Source organism: Sceloporus occidentalis, unplaced genomic scaffold (genome assembly GCF_023333645.1).
Source record: "Sceloporus occidentalis isolate IW3139 unplaced genomic scaffold, rSceOcc1.0.p SCAF_6, whole genome shotgun sequence".
Classification (NCBI taxonomy): Eukaryota; Metazoa; Chordata; class Lepidosauria; order Squamata; family Phrynosomatidae; genus Sceloporus; species Sceloporus occidentalis.
The window spans coordinates 56,026,141-56,049,042 of record NW_028316986.1 but is presented as its reverse complement, the minus strand read 5'-3'; the positions used below and the strand labels follow the sequence as shown (position 1 = coordinate 56,049,042).

General features: G+C 41.4%; 1 protein-coding gene across 1 annotated transcript; it reads left to right on the top strand.

Annotated features, from left to right (window-relative positions):
* Positions 1 to 4,550: 4,550 nt before the first annotated feature.
* CYP1B1 (cytochrome P450 family 1 subfamily B member 1) lies at positions 4,551 to 21,771 on the top strand. Its single transcript, XM_089529718.1, has 3 exons — positions 4,551 to 4,860; positions 12,376 to 13,383; positions 21,068 to 21,771. Exons 1-3 carry the CDS (start codon positions 4,793 to 4,795, stop codon positions 21,672 to 21,674), a joined length of 1,683 nt encoding a protein of 560 aa, XP_089385844.1. The 5' UTR covers positions 4,551 to 4,792; the 3' UTR covers positions 21,675 to 21,771.
* The last annotated feature ends 1,131 nt before the right edge of the window (positions 21,772 to 22,902 follow it).

Sequence of the window (22,902 nt, the reverse complement as noted above, 5' to 3'; positions counted from 1 at the left end):
TACAGTCAAAGCAGTGGGAAGGTTAGAAATGGTAGACAATGACTCCTATAAAATTTCATGAATGAAGAGGGAACATTTGCATAATAAAAGCTTCATCTGGAAGTACCTTAAGGGAGAAAAACACGGCGTGGGCTGGTTTGTATTGAAGAGAGGGAGTATACACAGTTTTAAACAATTAAATATATTTTTAAAATCAGTGAGCAGTAGTTAACGTGTGGGAGATAGGGAAGATATAGTCCTACTACAGGCTGCACACTACACCTTTATAGCCACATGATTCCACTTTAACTGCCGTGGCTGCATCCTGTGGAATCCTGGGGTATGTAGTTTGATGCAGGACCAGAGCTCTCCAGCTGAGAATTCTAAAGGTAAAGGTAAAGGCTTCCCCTTGACATGAATTTCTAGTCATGTCTGACTGTAGGGGGAAGTGCTCATCTCCGTTACTAAGCCAAAGAGCCAGCGTTGCCTGAAGATGACTCCAATGGTCATGCGGCCAGCATGACACCAAACGCTCTTACATTCCCATCGAAGTGGTACCTATTCATCTATTTCCATTTGCATGCTTTTGTACTGATAGCCTTTTGTACTGATAGGTTGGCAGAAGCTGGGACTAGTGACGGGAGCTCACCTCCATCATACAGTACTTGGGCCTCGAACTGCCAACATTGTGACCTTACAATTGTCAGAACTGGCACTGCATCCCTTCTAAATATTGCTCCCTAAACTGCTGGATTCTGGGATTTCACAAGAGGGAACCATGGCAGTTAAAGTGGAATCCTGGAGCTACATTATATTTGTGCAGTGTGAAATGTCTTGCCCTCTTGTTTCTTCTGCAGAAGCACTCTTGCTTCCAACTTCTGAAAACTTTAAATAAGTAAACAATCAAGAAAGTTTGACAGATCAGTGGAGGCACAGGAGCAAAATGAGTTACCATTCTCTAATCCTGTTACAGATACTATCCAGTCATATTGCACAGACAACTGCAATGCATAGTCCATACGGTGAAATGGAAAATATATTGTTCTTCTGACATCTTCAAGTTGGGTGCAAATACCAGGTAGTCAATCCTCTGGCCTTTCCACTGTTTTAATGTAAAATAGTTGTTTCAACCATTTAAATAGCTGCAACATCAAATGAAAGCATCCCACATTTGTTGGAATAAGAAGGTATCTTACAAAAGAAGTATAGAAATTATTCCTCCCACATGCATTTAAAAAACTACATTTACTCCCCTATTCCTTTGCCACACAGCTACAAAACTGTGTCTGAAAGCAGGGAAATTAAGCCCTGGATTGTAAATTCTGTTGTGCTAAGTGGAAGGTACATGATAATATGGGAGGTTGCAGACTAATCCAAGGCATACTGCTGCCTGAGATGAAGGACAACATCCTCTTGTCCTACTATACTGGCTGTTGAATTGTACTTTAGCATTGGCAAAAGAAAAGCATCTCTCATAAGGAGAGCATGGTGACTAGTGGTTTCTATTTCAGTGGGGCAGTAAATCTTCTGCTCCACAAATTAGTCTGAACTTTAAAGAAACTAGACAAGATATTAAACTCTTATCACCCAGATGGGTACAGCATTGGGGGTAGCTCCTTTAAAGTTCAGGCTATATCCCAGAGCAGATTCACTGCATCACTGACATGGAAACAACAAGCCATCACTTAAGGATAAGTGAATATACTGTTGGCATCTTCCACCTGAGGCACCTGGTACCTCTAAGAGTGATCTCCCATTTACATTCCAGTGGCTGATAATTCTCACTTTAAACACTTGATTGAGGAGTACAGCTCTCATGCCACTGGTCATGAAGGCAAGGGGATTCTGGCAGTTGTAGACCAGAAAGTTAAATTTTCCAAACTTTGTGTTTGCCAGCTTCCTCATATCATCAGGCAACGAATGGCACAAAGTGGGATATCACAGAGCTCAGTAAGAATAATGCCCTGTGCTTTTACTGCCAGTGTATGATTTGCCCCATCTAAAGTCCAACCCTATTGAATTTGTTCCCCTGTGAGATGAATGCCACCCAGTGAACTTCTTGGCTAAGCAGGCGCTTGAGCCAAGTGGTTGTTTAATTATTTTATGCTGCATCCTTCCTCCCTTGGGATTCCAAACCCTCAGGCAGCATAAGAAAACACATTACAATAATTAAAATATCAAATTCTTGTATCAAAACAGCAAACACAATGGCATTATACAATATAATCTCAAGCGTAAGGTCCAATAGAATTCAATTATTTATAGCAAACCACCTCTTTCATATCTAGATTTGAAGGCATATAAATGCACACAGACAGAATTCAAAGATAGAGCCGTGTTAGTCTGTAAAACCAGTATGCAGAGCTCTTGTAGCACCTTTGAAACTAACTGAAAGAAAGAAGTTGGCAGCATGAGCGTTCGTAAACAAACACTTGGCTCAAACTCCTGCTTTAATGGAAACTCCTGTTAATACCAAATGAACAGTCCAGTTCACTTCACAGATGGGAGAAGAATGGAAGTGTGCAGGGTGTGCATCTTTGCACTGATCATGCAAATGGGATGGGAGCGATCCACTTTGCTCCCATCCTTATCGCTCCATGTGATAATCACCATTGACTATAGAATTGTACTGGAGGAGCTAGCAATGCCTAGTGGAGTGTTCTCTCTAGGAATAACTAGGTCCTTCATTGCAACTTTTGGTTAAAGTTGACCATATAGTTGTGCTGGAGGACCTAGATATTCCTAGAGAAAACACATTTATAAAATCCATGAATAGTCAAAGCTGCAAATGTCAAAGCCGCAAATGTGGAGGGACGAGTGTAACTCCTCTCCTTTTTTGGCAGAAGTGAAATCTCTGCCCTGTGGGACCAGAAACCAACCTATCCATTTTGGAGATGGGGGTGTGAGGAAGTGATGTCACTACGGTTGGTGTAATTTGGTGCTGTAACTCATGGTGTCACTTCCCATTGACCTCCTGCCATTTCACACCCTACAGAATCCTTAGCCATGCTTTTTTGTACTAATTTTACTCATAAATTGCAATTCCCATATATGTAAAGCAAAATTAAAATGATATCTTAGAATCACAATATCATATGCACAACCTAAATGTATTTACATATACATATTGAAAACCTGGTTACAATGTGATGTTTTTGAAGACAATTTTAAAAGTATATTTTTGAAATCTGAAATTTTAATTTTAAAAAATTCTGGAGCCTTTCCTTTCTCCTCTAACTGAGCTTCACCCCACTCCCCCCATTTCTTAAAGCATTTTAAAGGGAAACGGATGAATGCCACAGCCTGTTTCTGCCAAAAGGTAGGTGTTTGAGGAGGAGTGGTGTAACTCCCCACCCTTGAGGGTGTCCCCTGGTCTGGCCTGCAGCCCCCGCAGCCCCCAAGTGACGCCACTGGTGTGAGGAGGTCCCTTTGGTGGGGGGGGGGGTAGTTCTCCCCCTATCTCCTGGACAAGAGATGGTTAAGAGGTGATATGATAGCCCTGCTTAAGGATGGGGAAGGGTGCCATATTGAGAAAGGAACAAGCTTGTTTTCTGCTGCTCCAGTGAATAGGACTTGGAACAATGGATGCAAGCGCCAGGAAAAGAGATTCCACCTCAACATTAGGAAGAACTTCCTGACAGTAAGGGCTAGAATCATAGAATCATAGAGTTGGAAGAGACTGCAAGGGCCATCCAGTCCAACCCCATTCTGCCATGCAGGAACTCTCAGTCAAAGCATCCCCACGGACAGATGGCCATCCAGCCTCTGCTTAAAGCCCTCCAAAGAAGGAGACTCCACTACACTCCAAGGGAGTGTGTTCCACTATCGAACAGCCCTTACTCTCAGGAAGTTCATCCTAATGTTGAGGTGGAATCTCTTTTCCTGCAGTTTGCATCCATTGTTCTAGTCTCTGGAGCAGCAGAAAACAAGCTTGCTCCCTCCTCAATATGACATCCCTTCAAATATTTAAACAGGGCTATCATATCACCTCTTAACCTTCTCTTCTCCAGGCTAAACATCCCCAGTTCCCAAGGCGTTCCTCATAGGACATGGTTTCACCATTTTAGTCACCCTCTTTTGGACACTCTCCAGTTTCTCCACATCCTTTTTTAATCGTGGTGCCCAGAACTGGACACAATATTCCAGGTGGGGCCTGACCAGAGCAGAAGAGAGTGAGGCTATTACTTCCCTTAATCTAGATAGACACTATACTTTTACTGAAGCAGCCTGAAATCGCATTGGAACAAACTCCCTGGGAGTCTGGTGGTGGCGTCTCCTTCCTCGGAGGAGTCTGTTGTGTGTTGAGGGGGAGTTGCTGCAGGGCAGCGTGGGGCTGGGCTGGAGGTGCCTTGGGCCCCTTCCTCCTGGGAGCCCCTGGCGTCGTGCGGCTCTCCTCCTGGGGCGGGGAAGGGGAGGGATGGCCGCCGGAGGGTTTCCACGGAGAGCGAGCACGCCAGGCCGCCTCGGCACGCAACGGGGAGGGACCCTCCTGCTCCAGCCCCAGAGGATGGGGAGCTTTTGGGCAGAGAAGGCGGAGCGGGAGGGGGCCAGGGAGGCAGCAGCAGGCAGCCTTCCTCCGAAAGAGGAGGCGAGGGCGCGCTCCTCTCAGGGCCAGAGGTTGGGGCTGCTGTGGGGAGAGCTTGGCGCCAAGGGCCAGGGAGAGAAGGAAGGAAGGGAGACCCTCCTCAGGAAGCTCCCGGCTGCACTGAGGAGGAAAGGAAAGGCGGGCTTGGAAGGGGACTTGGGGCTCCCCACAAGCAGGACCCACCGCTGCTGCTGCTGCTGGTGCTTCGGAGGAGGAGGAGAGGCCACCATGAGCCCCAGCAGCAGGACTAGGGAGCCCCTGGGCCAAGGAGGAGAGGCTCTGGGCAGCAACCACAGGTCAGTCCAAGCCCCAGAAGGAGAGGGCTGGCCGCTTCTCCCCTTGGGTTTGCTTTATGTCGCCTTTCTCCCAAAAAGGGACTCAAGGCGCCTCACAATGGTGTTACATATATATATATATATGTCTCATTGTAAAATTGTTTCCTAAATGTTTCATATACGTATCTACATATATATATATATATACACACACACATATAGAAGAAACATTTAGGAAACAACTTTACAAGAAGACTTTTAAGGATACAAGTTTGAGATGTTGTGCCCCGCCTCGAGCTTTGAGGAGAGGCGGCAAGGAATCATCATCACCGTCATCATCATTATCATCCTCATGGTGACAGGGTGGCTTTTCTACGGGATGCGCGTTACTATTATTACTATTATTATTATTATTATTATTAATACTATTATTATTATTTCCCAGCTTTCTCCCAATATAGGCTTTTAAAAATATGTATAATCGTGACAGAGTGGATTTTATATGGGGTGCGCAATTATTATTATTATTATTATTATTATTATTATTATATCTCCTTATATGCCCCCTTTCTCCCACTGTAGGGGCTTCAGGCTTTTTAAAAATACATACTCAAGACAGAGTGGTTTTTATACAGAGTGAGTGTTTTAGTTTCTCTTTTTACCCTGGGTATCTTTTTACGTTAAAACCTTTTACTGTTTTAACCAGATGTATTTAATTTTGCTTTTTATAATAATAACAATTTGTCATTGTTATTGTTTAAAAACAAAATGAATGCCCTCTGGTTAAAAGAGTAAAAGGTCTTAACATAAAAACATAATACCAAAGTTAAAACTGAGCATGGAGGCTTTGGTATTTTTTTTGGGGGGGGGGCAAAATGGGGGTATTGAATTCTCAGATAAGGATTCTGCTATTAATTATTTATTCACTCCCCACATTTTTAGCACTGACCAACTCAAAACTTGAGTCTAGGGCCAGGCAGAGACCAAGGGAATGTGACACAGGGAAAGTGCTTATGCAAAGGGGTCTTGTAGCACCTTGGAGACTGGCAGAAAGAAGTTGGTAGCATGGACTTTCATAGGAGTCTATCACATGACACGGATCCCGTGCAGAAACCGAATTGAAATTGGGAAAAAACACAAAAGTAGGTTGATTTTGACATGACATAAGGGTTAATAAGCAAATAAATATTATTATTATTATTATTATTATTATTATTAATGCAACATTAATCCAAACATAAAGTAGATAAAACCAGCTCCTTTTTACTTTCCGAAAATCCCCCAAAGTAAAAAGGAGCAGGCTTTTGTCAATTTTCCATTTGGCTTAATGTCATATTATAGCTTATTAAGCCCAACATGTCAGAAAATCAACCCACTTTTGTGGTTTTTTCCAGATTTTTAAATGCATTTCTGCCCGGGATCTGTCCCATGTGATAAATTCCTATAGACTCCAGCCTGCTTCCTAAGATGCATGTTTGCATGCCATTGTTACATGTAAACATCCCATGCATCATTACATCTGTCATCACATGTTAACAGCCTTCTGGTTTGAGGATGTAGGTTCAAGCCTATGAAAGCTCATGCTACCAACTTCTTTCTTTCAGTTAGTCGCAAAGGTGTTGCAAGAGCCTTTGCGTACTGACTTTCCAGACTAACTCAGCTGTGTCTTTGAATTCTACAGCAAAAGTGAATTCTACAGCAAAAAACCTACAGCAACGATCTTCAGTGTCTCACTCTGCAATGCCAAAAATGTGGAGGCTGAAGGAAAAATTCATTGGGCAGCAGAATCCTCCTTTGGAGGGTCCATTCTCTTATTTTGTCTCCCCCTCTCCCTTCCTCAGATGCAATGATGGACCAGGACAATATTCAAATCTCAGAGATATTATGGTTTGGGTTTTTGAAGAAGTGGATGGTTATCCACCAAAACTTCATGCTAAAAGTGGATAGATTACTTTTAAAGGTGGCACAAGACTCTTTGGAAGGGGTGCTGGGACAGACTAATAGGACCACTTTTTCAAAGATCAAACTAGCTATGCCTCTGTAAGCACATTTGACAGAAGAGAGGAGATTCTTCCTCTGGCATCCTAACAAAGTGCTATTTTTCAGGTAACTGTGAGACAACACCATAGAATGGGAAGTCCTACTTTCCTGTACGTTCATTCTCACAGTCGACATCTTTGAAATGTGAGCCAGCTTGTCTTCTGGAACCATTTTCTATGTGTGGATACTGATAATTAAACTGCTTCTTTAGAAACTTTTTAACCTTCCTGTTGTACACACACTCAGGATAAATGGCATTTGGGAAAACTCCCAGGTCCCATTTTAAAATGTTTGCTTTGGAGTAAAATGTTGATTTCTTGCCACACTTGTGAATGCAGGTTCAGAACTCAAGAGCCTAAAAGTTTGGCAACCAGTGAGTTTCAAAATTTTAAAATGAGGAATCAAGCCAGTGGGATTCTAATTCCCTGAAATTTAGAAGCTAGTCATCCTCTCCAGGGAGCCACATAGATTCCATGACTTCTGGGGTATGACTATAAACCCCAAGTACACCCTAATTCCTTCTCTTAATTCTTAATGCATTCTCTGTTACCTTGCATTATTTGCACAGACGCAGGTTCCACATAATGGTTCCACTCCTGCTGCAATTACTCCTAACTTACTCCATTGCTTTCAATAGGACTTAAGGCAGTAACCAGTTACTTCTGTGTCAACATTCCTCAGATTGGGCTGCATGTAACAACAAACTTTAACTAATTCATTTCCTTGTGTTTTAGCTTCAAGACATGGGATTGTAGCCTTAAGGTCAGTTACATGGAAGGAAGTCCCACTGGAATAAACGGACTTTCTTTCAGTTAAGAATGTAATCTAATACATGCTTATTTGGGAGTAAGTCCATTTAAAATAAATTCCCTTTACTTATAGCTACACATGAATTGCTCGGGATTATGATTCAAAGACATAGCCGTGTTAGTCTGGAAAATTAGTATGAAAAGAGATCCTGTAGCCCTTTTGAGACTAGCTGAAAGAGAGGTGCTGGTAGCATGAGCTTTTGTAGACTTGAGTCTATCTATTTCCTCAGATGCATACTTTGCATACTGAATGATTATATTTTTCTTAATCATTTTAATTGGATGAGGATCTACTCTTGAGTAGAGTGTAATTTGGTAAATTCTACAAGGTAGATCAGTAAGCAGGCAGTATCCAGGTTTTAAATGATTCTGTCCAAGAACTATGAAGGAAGTGTGGAATACAAGAGTGGCAATAGAATTAGTTTTCCCTGTTCCTTAGCCACTCCATGGACCAAGATATCGAGAAAAAAGTTAGATTTTATCCTATCATTACTTTAATTTTTATTTTCCCTTCAGTGTCTTTTTCTGAAAGGTACCGTCTGCAAGACAGAATGAAGCATTTGGATTCTGACCCCCATTTTGGGGGGTGGTCTTGGACCAGTTACAGTCTGTCCTTCATAAGAATTGTAAAATACTTTGCACATAGGGAAAAGACAATGGGGTGCAGATGGATGACAAAGACAATTACCATTACTGTTTTACAATTATTGCTAAGATATACAAAGATGGATACCAGTGGGGCACCTGATGAAGTCTGTTGCAGCAAAAACAAAGCAAAGCAAACCTATAAACAAACACAAAACAAACAAAGACATCTTCTGGCAAATGCTTTCATGCAGCTCACTTCATCAGATGCATGGAGGATTACCAGAGAAGATGGTGCTTCTATTTTCTATTAACCATTCCGGTACAGTAACTGTTTGGAAAATGAGGCACATAAATCATCTCACTGGGCAAGCCTACACATGTCTGTGGGTTCTCACAATTACTGTCTGATAAGTGAGTAGTGAAACAGAGCCTTAATAAGACCATTATTGCTAGTGAGACTGTACTTATTGTACAGTTCCAAAACTAAAAAATTGCCTCTTTCATAATGCTACTTCAGATCCCTAAGAACAGTAGTATCAACTACATTTACTTTTTTAAAAACATGAGTTGTCATTTTTCACTTGCTGCAAAGGCTTAATATCTAGTAAATTAGAACAGGGTGATGTTGCTGGTGGATTTTCATCCTGGACTTTGACTTCCTCTATAGGTCCAACAAAGCCCAAGACTCATTCTGAAAACTACAAACCCACTGTATTTGGAAAACTGTTTAAAAGTCAAGGTTGAAACTTTTAAACATATCTCTACCATTAGGGGCAAGAAAACAATGGTCTTCCACATGTTGCTAAACTATAACTCCCATCATACCTCACCCCTGAGCAGACTGGCTGGAGAAGTCCAAAAATTGGAGGGTCACAGATTCCCATCCCATGTATATAACTCATCACTAAGTTTTGATCTGGCCCTCAATGAATGAAATGTAATGAATACCTATGCATGGAGAACTGCAGGATTTTCTGTTAGTCTCTCTGTATTGCACCTAGATTCTTACCTGATAAGATTCACAGATTTGCACAAATAAGATCAAAGATGACAGAATATTTCTAAATGTAACATTTCATGTTGTACTCATGTACTCTATACATTAGCCTTTTCTGACACACAGTCATGGACAAAGATACTACACACTGAATTTTCTGCCTGTTATGTATGTAGCTGTTTATGATAGGAGAAATGTGCTAGGGAAATAATGTTAGCAAACAAATGCTCTTCATCCAAAATCCCCAAAACAGTGATAAATTTTTTGGGCCAACCAACATGCACAAAATATATTATGTAAGCAACTTTCAAAAGTGCAGGATGGATAAAAGCTAACTGAAAATTAAATAGCTAATGTTATTTAAAAATTACCTTAAAAGATGTCAGCAATGTTAATAGCTGAATCTTATGGATGTTTACTTGAAAATAAGTTTGACAGTTTCTCATGGGGCTGACGCAGGTCTGAGAGTACAGATGATGCCTTACTGAACACAGTGTGACCTGCTTTTCAGTGTACAGGTTTAAAGGTTTTAAATCAAGCTTGCATTTACTACTATAAAATGTTAAATGCTACACTCCTCTTTATTAAAACTTAGTGTGTGACACCCACTCAAGTACATCTAATTAAAACTGCTTTTTTCTTTATAAAATGTTAAAAGTGAATTATAAAGTAAGCATTACAAACATGATACAACAAGTAATCTATTTATGGGTTGGATCCAGACAACCATATTTGATTCTTTCAACTTCTAAATTGCTGAAATTCAGTTCCATAGTTTTCTGCTTGGTATGTGTCTTTCTGCAATAAACTTTCCAGATAAAGCGTTACCCTTCATTACCTTGGTGTCTGGAAAGTTTTAAGTGTTTGCAGCCTAAATTTTAAAATTTAAAAACTTGCTGATTTTACTCAAATTTTGGACCTTAAGTTTAGTGCTGCTAAGGTATGTATAGAATTGCAACCTTTTGCATCTGAGTCTGTACTAGACTGTAGCCCTTTGTTTTTGTAGCCAAACTAACGTTAGTAATTTCAAAGGTGAGCACCCCTCCCTTTCTGTAGGGGCAGATTATTTATTCATTTATTTATTTCACATATATCCATGAGCTCATATAAACAATAAATAAATACAAACTTTTATTTGTATCCCGCTTCTCTGTTACAAACAATCGGAGCAACTTACACAGTGGTGCACATTTATCTTTTTTTCTACTGAGTTCAAGGAGCTCTTTCTTTCTCCCCATTTCCACCTCCCAGCAACTCTATGAGGTAGGTCAGGCTGCAAAAAAGAGTGGCTGGACCAAGAACACTTCATAAATTTCATGATTGAGGGAGGTCCAGAACCTGCATCTTGCAAGTCTCAGTCCAACACTTAATGGTGTTTACCCTAGTGTGGTATTTACAACAGTAAGGCTATGATTTTCCTTTATTTAGTTACAAGCCAGTATGTAAAAATCCTGTGAAATTAATGGGATCACCATAAGTCCACTGGCAACTTGAAGGCGCACACACACACACACACACACACACACACATTTTAAATGTTGTCGGAGCAACCAATCAGCACACCAGCCTGTCCTGGCAGCTGAACCTTTTAACACGGGAAACTTGATTTAAGACCTCAAAGACATAGCCTCCGTGTAAGTCTAGAAAATCAGTATGCAAAGGGATCAGGATGGCTAGATGTCCTTTTTTTCCAGGACTTGTCCTGCATTACAGCCTTCTGTCCAGGAGGAATTCCAAATGTCCTCCATTTTGAGCCTGACTACAAAGCATGAATATATATGTATATCAGCGCTTTTTACTTTGTAATGTCCTACATTTTTCTGGAATGTCCTATATTTTGTGGTGTTTGTCCTCCTTTGCAGTTATGATATCTGGTCACTATGAAAGGATTCCTGTACCACCTATGAGACTAACAGAAAGAAAGAGGCTGAGAGCCTGAACATTCATAGACTTCAGCCTACATGTGTCTGAGGAAGCAGGCTCAAATCTACAAAATCTACAAAAGCTCATGTTTCCAGCTTCTTTTTTCAAGACCCTATTTGAAACCACACGCCTCCCAATCCTGTGCACAATCAAATGCACTAGTGGAAAGTGTCATCATCTATTGCCTTTTAAGAGGGAACCAAATCCAAACATCTTGGCCAGTGGTCTGGTATTCTGGGAGCTGAAGTCCAAAACACCTGGAGGACCAGAGTTTGGGAGGATTCAAAGATATAGCCATGTTAGTCTGGAAAATCAATATGCCAAAAGATCTTGTAGCACCTTTGAGACTACCAGTAATTAAAAGAAAGAAATTGGTAGCATGAGCTTTCCTAGACTTGAGCCTGCTTCTTCAAATGATCAGATGGTTTGTGGCCTCACAAGGATTAGAGACAAACTGGATCTCTAAGGCTTTTATCTTGCAAATGGAATTTAGAGTTTATTTCCTGTACTGGACTTCCCGGTACCCACATGGCCAGAAGAAGGAGGGGCCCACCTGCATCAATACACTTCCATACCATCTGAACCGAGGACTACAACTACAACATCTAGACCAAATAAAGAGGCCTATCTTCAACATATATATATATATATATATATATATATATATATATATCTTGTATCGTTTTTAATACCTTTGCCTGATGAAGAAGCCAGTGGATATTTGAAAGCTCGCAACATGCATATTGTGCATTTTGGGTGGTCCAATAAAGGTATCACTGCTTTGTGGATTTGGAATAATGCTGCACTTTGCTATATGGCCAACACAGCTGCCCCTGGATATGTCTCCTTTGTTTCAGTTAGTCTCAAAGATACTGCAAGATCTCTTTGGCATACAGAGCTTAGAAATTACTGTCCTCATGCTTAGTCCCGGGGGCCCTTCCTAATGCAAGGTGAACAGAAGTCCTTTAACCCTTCTGTCCAAGAGGAATTCCGAAATGTCCTCCATTTTGAGCATGACAAAGAAGCCTGAATTTACATTTCTATTAATGTTTTTAGCTATTATTTTGTAATGTCCTACACTTTCTTGAATGTCCTACATTTTTCAATGCCTTGTTCTTTTTGCAGTTGGGACATCTGGTCACCCTGTTCCTAACGTGACTCTCCTCCTTCTTCCTGCAGTGGGAATCCCTGGGCCCTGGAAGAAGCACTCCCGAGCAGCGTGGCCCCAGTGCATGGCTTCCTCCTGCTGCTCCTCCTGCTCCTGGCTACCCTCCACCTGGCCAAGCGTCTGGCCCAAAAGTGGCATCAGCATCGAGAGCCAGAGCCACCAGGCCCTTTTCCGTGGCCTCTGGTGGGCAATGCAGCTCAGCTGGGTGGTGCCCCACACCTGGCCCTAGGGCGGCTGGCGGCCATCTATGGTGGAATCTTCCAGCTGCGCCTGGGCAGCTGGCCAGTGGTGGTGCTCAGTGGGGAGCGCGCCATCCGCCAGGCCCTGGTCCGCCAGGGTGCCGCCTTTGCAGGGAGGCCACCTTTCCCCTCCTTTCAGTTGGTCTCTGGTGGGCACAGCCTGGCCTTTGGCAGCTACTCAGAGTTGTGGCAATTGCAGCGACGGATGGCCCGTTCCACGCTCCGTGCCTTCTCAGCCCGGCAGCTCCTGATACGGCCGGTGGTGCGGGAGGCGCGGGCGTTGGTGGGGCTACTGCTGGCCCAAGGCTGTGGCAGTGGCAAGGGCTTCGTGGACCCCTCACGGCCAGTGGTGGTGGCTGTGGCCAACGTCATGAGTGCTCTCTGCTTTGGCCGCCGCTATGGCCACGCCGATGCTGAGTTCAGGAGCCTGGTGGGGAGGAACGAGCAGTTTGGGCGTACAGTGGGTGCTGGCAGCCTCGTGGATGTCCTGCCCTGGCTCCAGCGCTTCCCCAATCCAGTGCGCACTGCTTTTCGCGCATTCCGATCCCTCAACCATGACTTCTACAGCTTTGTCCTCCAGAAATTTATTGGCCATCAGCGCAGGCTCCAGGTCCATCCTGGTGAGCCTGTCCGCGACCTCATGGATGCCTTCATCCGGCTCCAGCAGGCCCAGCCTGGCCTGCCAGAGGAGCACATCCCGGCCACCATCACAGACATCTTTGGTGCAAGCCAGGACACCCTCTCCACTGCCCTCCAGTGGCTCCTCGTCTTCCTCATCAGGTGAGCACATCCAGAGTGACTGGGCATCCTCCATTTGCAAGATAAAAGGCTGCTTGCTGCCTTAGAGATTTTACATTTCACCTTTCTGTCCAGGAGGAATTCCAAAATGTCTGTACTGCCCCTTAGTCTCAAAGTTGCTACAAGAACTCTCTCATAGAATAATGCAATGTCCAACAGCCTCTGAAGAAATCTTGCCAAGAAAACCCAAGGAGACAGTGTTGCAAGGCAGAATCAATAAGATCAGGGCTAGAAATTGTGTGTCTGTCCAGATGTGGGCTAGCAATTCCCAGAATTCCTCACCGTTCACTTTGCAGGCTAGGGGCTGCTAGATGTTATAGTTCAATAAATGCTGGAGGGCTACACATTTGTATTGATAGTCTGCAACTCCCAGCCATCATATGCAATGCTGAGGGGTCCTGAAAATGTGTAGGGCCACATGTTGCTCATCCTTGAGCTGGGTTGTTTTCTTAGCAGTTGGCATGCCAGAGTTACTGATGTGGGTGAATCACTCATGCCCACTATCCTCTTGATTTGTGCTACAGATGGGAACATTTTGGTTCTTGTTTAGTTCGTTCAGTATTAGTCTTGGAGCTATTCTGGGAGACAAGCAGAATATAACTTCAAGTAAGTAAGAAAGAAAGAAACCGTGCACCCCGATACTGCTATTTGTGCAGATTTCTTCCTGCAGCAGTTTCCCCAACCACCATGTTGTGTCAAATCTCATGTACAACCCACTATGGACCCAGTTTGACATATCCTCATCCCTAATTTCCAATGTTAAGACAAAACAAAACAAAATCATACAAACTAGTATTAATTTTTGAGGCATCTGAGAAAATGGGCTGAGACCAGGAGACCTTATGTTAGAAACTATTTCTTCTTTCTGTTTAGTCTCAAAGATGCTACTGGATTCCTTTATCTCTTTTTAAGCATTAATTTCTGTCATTGCAAACACAGTGGTTCTCATGGTTGTTCTTTATTTCTTCTTTGTGCCTTAACTAAAACATGCGTGTTTTGTTTAAGACTGGCAAAAGAGCCGGGTCTGAACAATCACCAGTTTGCATATTTTTCAAAAATGGGAATCAGCTATTGTACCTTTACTCCCAAAATCTAGGATGTAAAGTGGTGCCTGCTGATTCAGCCAGTCTTTGTAATTTGCATTTTAGACATGGAGTATAAATGCAGACTATATAACCACAACACCCCCTCCATTGGGAAGGGAGTAATGTATTACTTTTCCTTTTCCTTTTCTTTCCCACAAACCACCCCCTTTGAATAACATCCAGTTTGATGCCATTGCTATTTTGCTGACATTTTGGCTGATCTCAAGAAAGATACTGTCCAACTGGGAGTTTTCTAGTAACTTTATCCATTAAAACAGTTTCCAGTAATGCAGGTAATTGCCACAGCGAAAACAACAAAGAATCTTTTGGCATGTTAAAAATTTTGTTGTTGTGTGCCTTCAAGTTATTTATGATTTATGGTGACACTTAGGCAAACCTGTTTATTGTGACCCTAAGGCAAACAGGGTTTTCTTGGCAAGATTTGTTCATAGAGGGGTTGCCTTTCTCTGAAGCTGAGACAGTGTGGTTTGCCCAAGGTCACCCAGTGGATTTCCATGGCTGAGCAGGGATTTGAACCCTTGTCTTCAGAGTCATAGTCCAATGCTGAAACCACTGCACTGTATTGGTTCTCTACCTTAAAAGTCTCTCTCTCTCTCTCTCTCTCTCTCTCTCTCTATATATATATATATATATATATATATACACATATGATATCCAGCTATAATTGGCATAAGGTTTTGTAAACTTCCATCTGCTTTGTCACATGCATGAGAGAAAATGGCTAATCTCAACAAATATGTGGGAGTCTTTCACCGAGCATGGAACTGAAGCCATGTTTTCAAATCCAAGGCTCTAACCACAGGAGCTCATAGGCTCTTAGTGCAGATATATCAGTAGCATTCTGTAGGCTATCTAGAACAGATCTGATTCAGGCATGGATGGCACCTATCCTGTCAGCTGCGTGTTGGAGAAATCAGCCAGGAGTGTAGGAAAATGGCTTTCTTTACAGCGCCTGCTCCCTTTCCTCTTTAGTTTGCTGCGTCCACAGTTGTGAAACAGTCCTAGCCTATGCTCATTTGTAATGCTGCGTTAGCAAAGCCAGAAGGTTTTTTTTGCTATTTGATTACAGCCTTGTGCTACTCTTGTTTCTTTCAGGAGGGGGTGTGCAGAATAAATTCCCAGTGGATTGGGTCGTCATTGATTGTCAGGGAGTCCCAGAAAATTAACTGCCATCAGACCCTTTTAGGACAGAGCTGGGCAACTTTGGTGGGATGAGGAGACAATTTTTTTCCTCCAGCATGTGCTGTGGATCATGCTAGGCCACCCAGTACCCCAAAATCTGGAGGCAGGGGAGTGGGGTCAAAACCCAGACAGAAACAGATCAGGAACTTGGCTGGCTGTTGTGAATTCATTACATTGACCTAATCTATTCAGGTCTGAAAATAGTAAGGTATGTTCTCTCTCTTGCAGTCATATAAATTGTTCTGGTTTCTGGTATATCTGCGAAATCAAGAAATGATGCTATAGAGATTTTAAGATGGAGTATTAAGGGTTTGCAGCTGCTCCGTACTGGCCAGATTGGGGCCATGGCAACCTCATGCCGTGGCCCTGATCCGGCCTCAAGGTGTGCCATAGCCATGGCGGTGCAGTTTTATGAAGCCCCCTTGGCGCTGCATCATGTGGACTGGCGCATGCCAAAATGGCACCCTGGGGGCAGAGTTAGGGCATCCAGCATAAGGATGTTGCACCCTGACTTCACCCACAGGCTGGCACAATGTGCTGGTCTATATAGACCCTCAGTACCTTAAATTTTATGAAAAGATCACCAATTGTTACAACTAATTTTTTTAAAAAAGTCATGTAAAAGATGTGAAATCAAATCTTCTAATCCTGAGGGACTTAACAATAATATATATATATATATATATATATATATATGGAAGGCAATGGCTGAACAAATCTTGTCAAGAAAACCAAAAAAAGCCTTAGGATTGCCATAAGTTGGAAATGATTTAAAGGCACACAACACACACACATAGACTGAAGAAATCAGGATGAATGACTAAAGAACTTTCTCCAGAGCTAGGTTTTAAATGGGAGATGTATCAAAAATGGAATAGCAATAGCATTGCTGTTATCAATGCACTTAAGCACTCCCTAAGCTATTTACAATGTGTAAGCTAATAGCCCCCAACATTTTAGCAATCTTGGAAGGATGCAAGCCTGAGTCAATGCTGAGCCCTGGCTGGTATTGAACTCACAACCTTGTGGTCTGTGAGTGAGTAGCTGCAGTACAGCCATTTAACCACTGCACCACCAGGCCTCATGGAAAAGGGGGGAAATCACCAAAGAGGAATTCAAACAAATAGCTAGCACATGTAGGGGTAAAGTCAGAAAAGCTAAGTGCAGAATGAGCTCAGGTTTGCTAGAGAGGTGAAAACAATAAGAAGAGCTTTTGGAGTTAAGTTCATAGCAAAAGGAAGAAGAAGAAAATGGTGGGGCCACTGTGTGGAGAAGATAGCAAAATGCTAATGGGGACAGAGAAAAGCCAGAACTGCTCAACATCTTATCTGCCTCAGTCTTCTCACAAAAGGAAAAGGGTGCTTAACCTGAGGAAAATGGAGCAGAGGACACAATAGAATAAGTACAGGAATATCTGGTTAACCTGAATGAAATTAAGTCTCCAGGACCAGATGAACTACATCCAAAGGTATTAAAAGAACTGGCAAATGTAATATCAGAGCCATTGGCAATAATCTTTGACAACTCCTGGAGAAGATATGCTTATCAAATTTGCAGATGACACCAAATTAGGAAGTATAGCTAATACACCAGAGGGCAGGATTAAAATTTAAAATGATCTTAATAGATTAGAAAGCTGGGCCAAAACTAACAACATGAACTTCAACAGGGAGAAATGTACTGCACTCATGCAGAAAAAAAAATGAAATGCATAGATATAGGATGGGGGACACTTAACAAGACTACATGTAAAAGGGATCTGGGAGTCCTGGTATACCACAAGTTGAACATGAGTCAGCAGTGTGATGTGGTAGCTAAAAAGACCAATGTGATTCTAGGCTTCATCAATAGAAGCATAGGCACTATACAGACCGACCTATAGTGTGCCCTCGTCACGTGCTAGGGGTTGGCTGAGGGCGCACCGCCCATATGTGCCTCACCCCTAGCACGTGATGAGGCAGTCAAAATGGCAGCGCCCTGTACACACGGGTGCTGCCATTTTGATGCGACAGACGCTTAGCATCCGCACGCCCCGACGTCATTGTGACACCACGAGTGCGTCATTGGTGCACTGCGGTGTCACAATTGCACCGCAAGAAGAACCTGCTTTTTGTGGGTTCTTTTTGCTGCACGAGAGAGCCGCATAGTTTGTCCGCTGCAGCTCCCTCGTGCAGCAAAACAAGGCACCGGCAGACCGCCCTTTTTGGGTGGTCTGTATCCCGCCATAGTGTATAGATTAAGGTAATAATGCCACTCAATTCTGCTTTGGTCAGATCTCACCTGGAATACTGTGTCCAGTTCTGGGTGCCACAATTAAAAAAGGATGTTGAGAAGCTGGAGTGAGTCCAAAAGGAGGGTGACAAAAATGGTGAAGGTTCTGGAAACCAAGCCCTATGAGGAACGACTTAGGGAGCTGGGTATGTTTAGCCTGGAGAATAGAAGGTTAAAAGGTGATATGATAGCCCTGTTTATGTATTTGAAGGGGTATCATGTTGAGGCTGGAGCAAGCTTGTTTTCTGCTGCTCCAGAGAATAGGACATGGAACAATGGATGCAAGCTACAGGAAAAGAGATTCCATCTAAACATGAGGAGGAACTTTCTGACAGTAAGAGCTGTTTGACAGTGGAACACCTCTTACATACATTTAGAAATTAATATTAACTCTTAAACTAGCAGATCAATAAAAATAAGTATTTAACATTGGTGAGGAATGATAGCTTTCACATTAAAATAAGCTAAATAAGCAGCACAGTATGCATTATGTGTTTCAGTTTTGTTTTAACTATACTGCAACATTTTTAATTTGATTTTTACAAGGAAAAAAGCTTTGTAAAATTTATGTAAGAAATATCTAACATCTGTAGAGTCATTAAAATTGCGAATAATGTATTATCTCACGTGATTGCTTTCTATGGGGGAGGGTCGTTCTGAGGCAGATCGACAGTCAATCCAAAGTGACTCCTGATTTTTGTGAATTTGGTAACAAGCAAATTCACAAAAATTGTTTCCAAGCCCACTTTGATTTCAATCTGAATTGGTCTGATGTGGAATGCAACTTTGCTTCCATCCTGGTACACCCCCCAACCTCCAAGGTCCCACATTTCCCATGATGCTGCGCTGCAATTTTGCTCCATTTGCTTTTGGTACTCCTTCAAGATCAGAGGCTGCATAATATTTCTTTCATCATCATCATCATCATCATCATCATCATCATCATCATCATCGAAAATAAGGCACTGCATAATAATAACAACAACAACAACAATAAGAAGAAGTTATTAGTTTGTTGAGGCACCAGAGCTCTCTGGCAGAGAAGGCTCAATGTCTCACGACACTACAGTTCCCAGAATTCCATAGCACTGAGCCAGGACAGTTAAAGTGGGGTCAAACTGTATTATTTCTGGATGCAGCCTGAGAGAAGGCAATGGTTACAAAAGGAAGGAGAGTGGACTGGATTCGGGGAGGTGGTACTTTAGGGAGCATGGAGAATAAGGGAAACCGGATCATTTCTGCACTCCTCCAAAATGGGTTTCCTTCAGATCCAAAGGATTTACTTCCAAGTAAACCTTCAGCTTCAACATTCATTATTTTGCAGTGAAATAAGTTATTATTATTAAGAAAATATTATTTTTAAATTTCTTTCACTGCAAAATAATAATAATAATAATAATAATAATAATAATAATTTTGCCAGTGACACATTCGGATGAAGCAGAGGGCATGTAGGGATAGGTGACATTCCCTATCATTCACGTGAGGCTAGCATTCATGTGAAACTGGAACCAGGAAGTGCCCCCCTTCTTCACCTCAGAAGTGCAAAGGTTCACAATGCATTCAGACCCCCACTGAGCATGCGCAAGGGTCCCAATTCGCATTGGTGAATTTGCATGGTATGTACTGGTGTGATAATTTAATGTGCACTCACTCCACTTTGGCTCAGGAATGACCACAATTTCATTCTTCACGTGTGATAATTAATCACTTGAATTGCCTTGGATTCGAATTGACTCTGCTTCCCCTTCACTTCAGATTGGTTCTGGATTGGAGTTCCAGTTTCACGTGTGATAAGGGCCATTAACAGTAACAATCAGGGCAAACAATAAAAAGAAGAAGAAGATATAACTGCTTTGCATGATTCTGTAAATACCACTTTATGTACACGAAATCTTATGCAGTCAGAACATTCAACTCTGTCAGCTGAGTGATAGTCTAATCTCAGGATGCAAATTAAATAAGGATAATGGAAAAATAACATGTTTAAACATTTCAGTGTCATATCAAATACAAACAACAACACCTTTTAAGATGTAAAAGTGATAGTTGAGTGGTAAGATAATTGGGTGTAAATTATCCAAACAATTAACAGTATTTTAAAAAATTAGGCTATTTAATCAATAATGTTTAAAAAAGGATTCAGAAATATGATCTGAATTTAAATTATCTTGTTTGACAAAAAGGAAGTGAATGATTAGAGAGATAAAGGTTTAGAAGTTTCTAATAAAATTGCTTGAGGCAAGCATACCTTTAAACTGGATACTTTACAGGTATGTAGTATAGAAGGTGGTTTGGTTTTTCCTTGGTTTTAGGTTATTACACAGTTTTGGATGAAACTGTGGTTCTTACAGTTTCTTAATAAAGTATCTATGTTAAAACAGGAACAAAGCAGCACCACTGAATGTTCTTCTTTGGATAAAGGAGCTGTAGTGGAGAATCTAATAGGTTCATTTCAATTAAGAGAACAAAATTGTGACTAATTTAAAGAAATGAGAAAGAAATGCAGAAGTGCAGCAGGAAAAGAATAGCAACAATTGCTTATGAATACGTAATGCAGAAGTTCTGGGAAGCTTGCCAAATTTGAAAGTTGTTTAAGAAAACAAAATATAGTTTACAGTGATAAAATGTTGTGTTAAAGAAAAGCTGGAGAAAAGACAACAAAACAGTGGGCTAGATTTTAACTTTTCCATCCAGGAATGGAATGATTGCTTCTGTTCATGGAAGGCTTTCAAACAGAAGAGCAATATGAATCATATTATAGAAGTAATATGATAACATTGGCAGATATGATCATATTATGCAAGTATGTAATCTATACTGGCTACAGTCCATCTTAATTCACAGTCAGAAGTGATAGAATTAACTTTAAAAGACCTAGACAGCTAGGGGCTGAAAGAGCACTTTCTACCATTTCTGCCTGACTGACATTTCAGGTCCTCTCCCAGATATATTGCAGTGACCGGCAACAAGAGGGAAGGCCTTTTCAGTGGTGGCATCCAATATGTGAACTTTGATCTGGAGTGTGTTTCATACAGATAACATCTGCTTTCAGAAGAATTGTGAGAAATGTTCTAAAACCAGCTGCTGTTCTTGTTTTCCCCCAGGTACCCAGAAGTGCAGGCTAAACTGCAAGAAGAAATAGATAAAGTAGTTGGCAGAGATCGCTTGCCTTGTGCTGAGGACCAGCCCAATTTGCCTTACCTGGTGGCTTTCCTTTATGAATCCATGCGTTTCAGTAGCTTTGTGCCAGTTACCATTCCTCATTTCACTACAGTGGACACCACCTTAATGGGTTACCACATCCCCAAAGATACAGTTATCTTTGTCAATCAGTGGTCTGTAAATCACGATCCAGTCAAATGGCCTTCCCCAGAGAAATTCAATCCAGCAAGATTTCTGGATGAGAATGGCTTCCTTAACAAAGACCTCACTAGCAGTGTCATGCTTTTTTCAGTGGGCAAACGTAGGTGTATTGGGGAAGCGTTATCCAAAGTGCAGCTGTTTCTCTTTATTGCCATCTTGGTGCACCAGTGCAATTTCACTGCTAATCCAAAGGAAGATTCTAAAATGGATTTCACCTATGGCTTGACTCTTAAACCAAAGCCATTTACACTTCATGTCACATTAAGAGATAGCTTGGATTTGCTGGATAACGCAGTTCAGAGGCTTCAGGCAGAAAAAGACTCTGAAAGTTCTCTGCCAAATATGTAAGCTCAGAGGTTTGAACACTGTTTGTAGTACTTGTGTAAGGGTTTTGTTCTGGTCTCCTCATTTTATATTTAAATGAATTGTATTAAAACATAATGTTCTCAGCACAGCTATTTAGTATGATATGAAGTAAAATAACTTGTACTTTAAAAAAAACTGTATTTGGTTTGTGAAAAGGCATTTTCATTATCATTTGACAACTAGAAGTATCAGAGCCATTCCCCAAAGTGGGTTTTTTTAAAAAAATTATTTATTAAGGCACTTTCACACTATGTATTTAGTGTAGAATTGCCATGCTTTGATCATTCACCTTCTAGGAACCACTGATATAATATCTTGCAATCATTATTTTTCTGCATTTTCCCAGGGGATTCTTCCATTATTATTTTTCTCGGCCTGCAGAAAGTTTTTCTTCTTTGCAAGGGCAGAAATCTTTAGCTACTTTTCTATCTTGAAGGTTTCTATCTGGAAGGTGGTGATATATGCAGAATGTGCACAGTTTAACAGATATACCCAGTTTCAATTCTCCTTGTACTTTACAGCAGAAGAGAAATTATGGATTTTAAGAGACACCAATCTGAAATATGCCTTAAATTTTAGCTTTAGTCAGCTTTTAAATACTTTTTTTTCTGAGGGTTAAAATGATGGCGCTTTAGCCATATGATACTGCAGCTTCTCCCTCTACTATCAAAGGTAGATGTTGGGATTGTAGTTGTGAAACATGAATGTATGTCAGTGCCTTAGAAATCAGATATTCTTTAATGTGTAAAATTTTTGTTTTGTTTTTTTAATTCAAGGATAGAAAGATCACACCACTTAATTCTGAAAGACAGAGACCAGTATTCTGTATCAGCTTACTTAAGTAAAAAGTATAAGTAAGCATGCATAATGTGTTACATCTACTCAGCATTTTTCTACAGAGACAGTGTTTAAATTTAGGTGGAATTGTCCATTTACCTCTCTCAGATATTCAAAATATCTCATAAATTGAGATAATGTAATATTTTTAATTCAGTGCCTTAATTTTATTAATGAAAAATAATTAGCATTGACCAGCCTAACTTTTATTGGTTAGTCCTCTGTTAATGTCTTCCAGTGACATGTATAAAGAACTCAAGATATTAGGTTAGGAGTGTCTGTGTGTGTGTATACACACACACATACATTATATGGAACATTCAAATTAATGTTGGTGCTCTCTGCTTTTAAACAATTTGATTGAGAAAGAGAA

Coding starts and splice junctions, on each gene's coding strand:
- CYP1B1 (XM_089529718.1), top strand. CDS start 4,793: ATGAGCCCCAGCAGCAGGACTAGGGAGCCCCTGGGCCAAGGAGGAGAG. Junction 4,861..12,375: donor GCTCTGGGCAGCAACCACAG/GTCAGTCCAAGC, acceptor TTCTTCCTGCAG/TGGGAATCCCTGGGCCCTGG. Junction 13,384..21,067: donor CTCCTCGTCTTCCTCATCAG/GTGAGCACATCC, acceptor GTTTTCCCCCAG/GTACCCAGAAGTGCAGGCTA.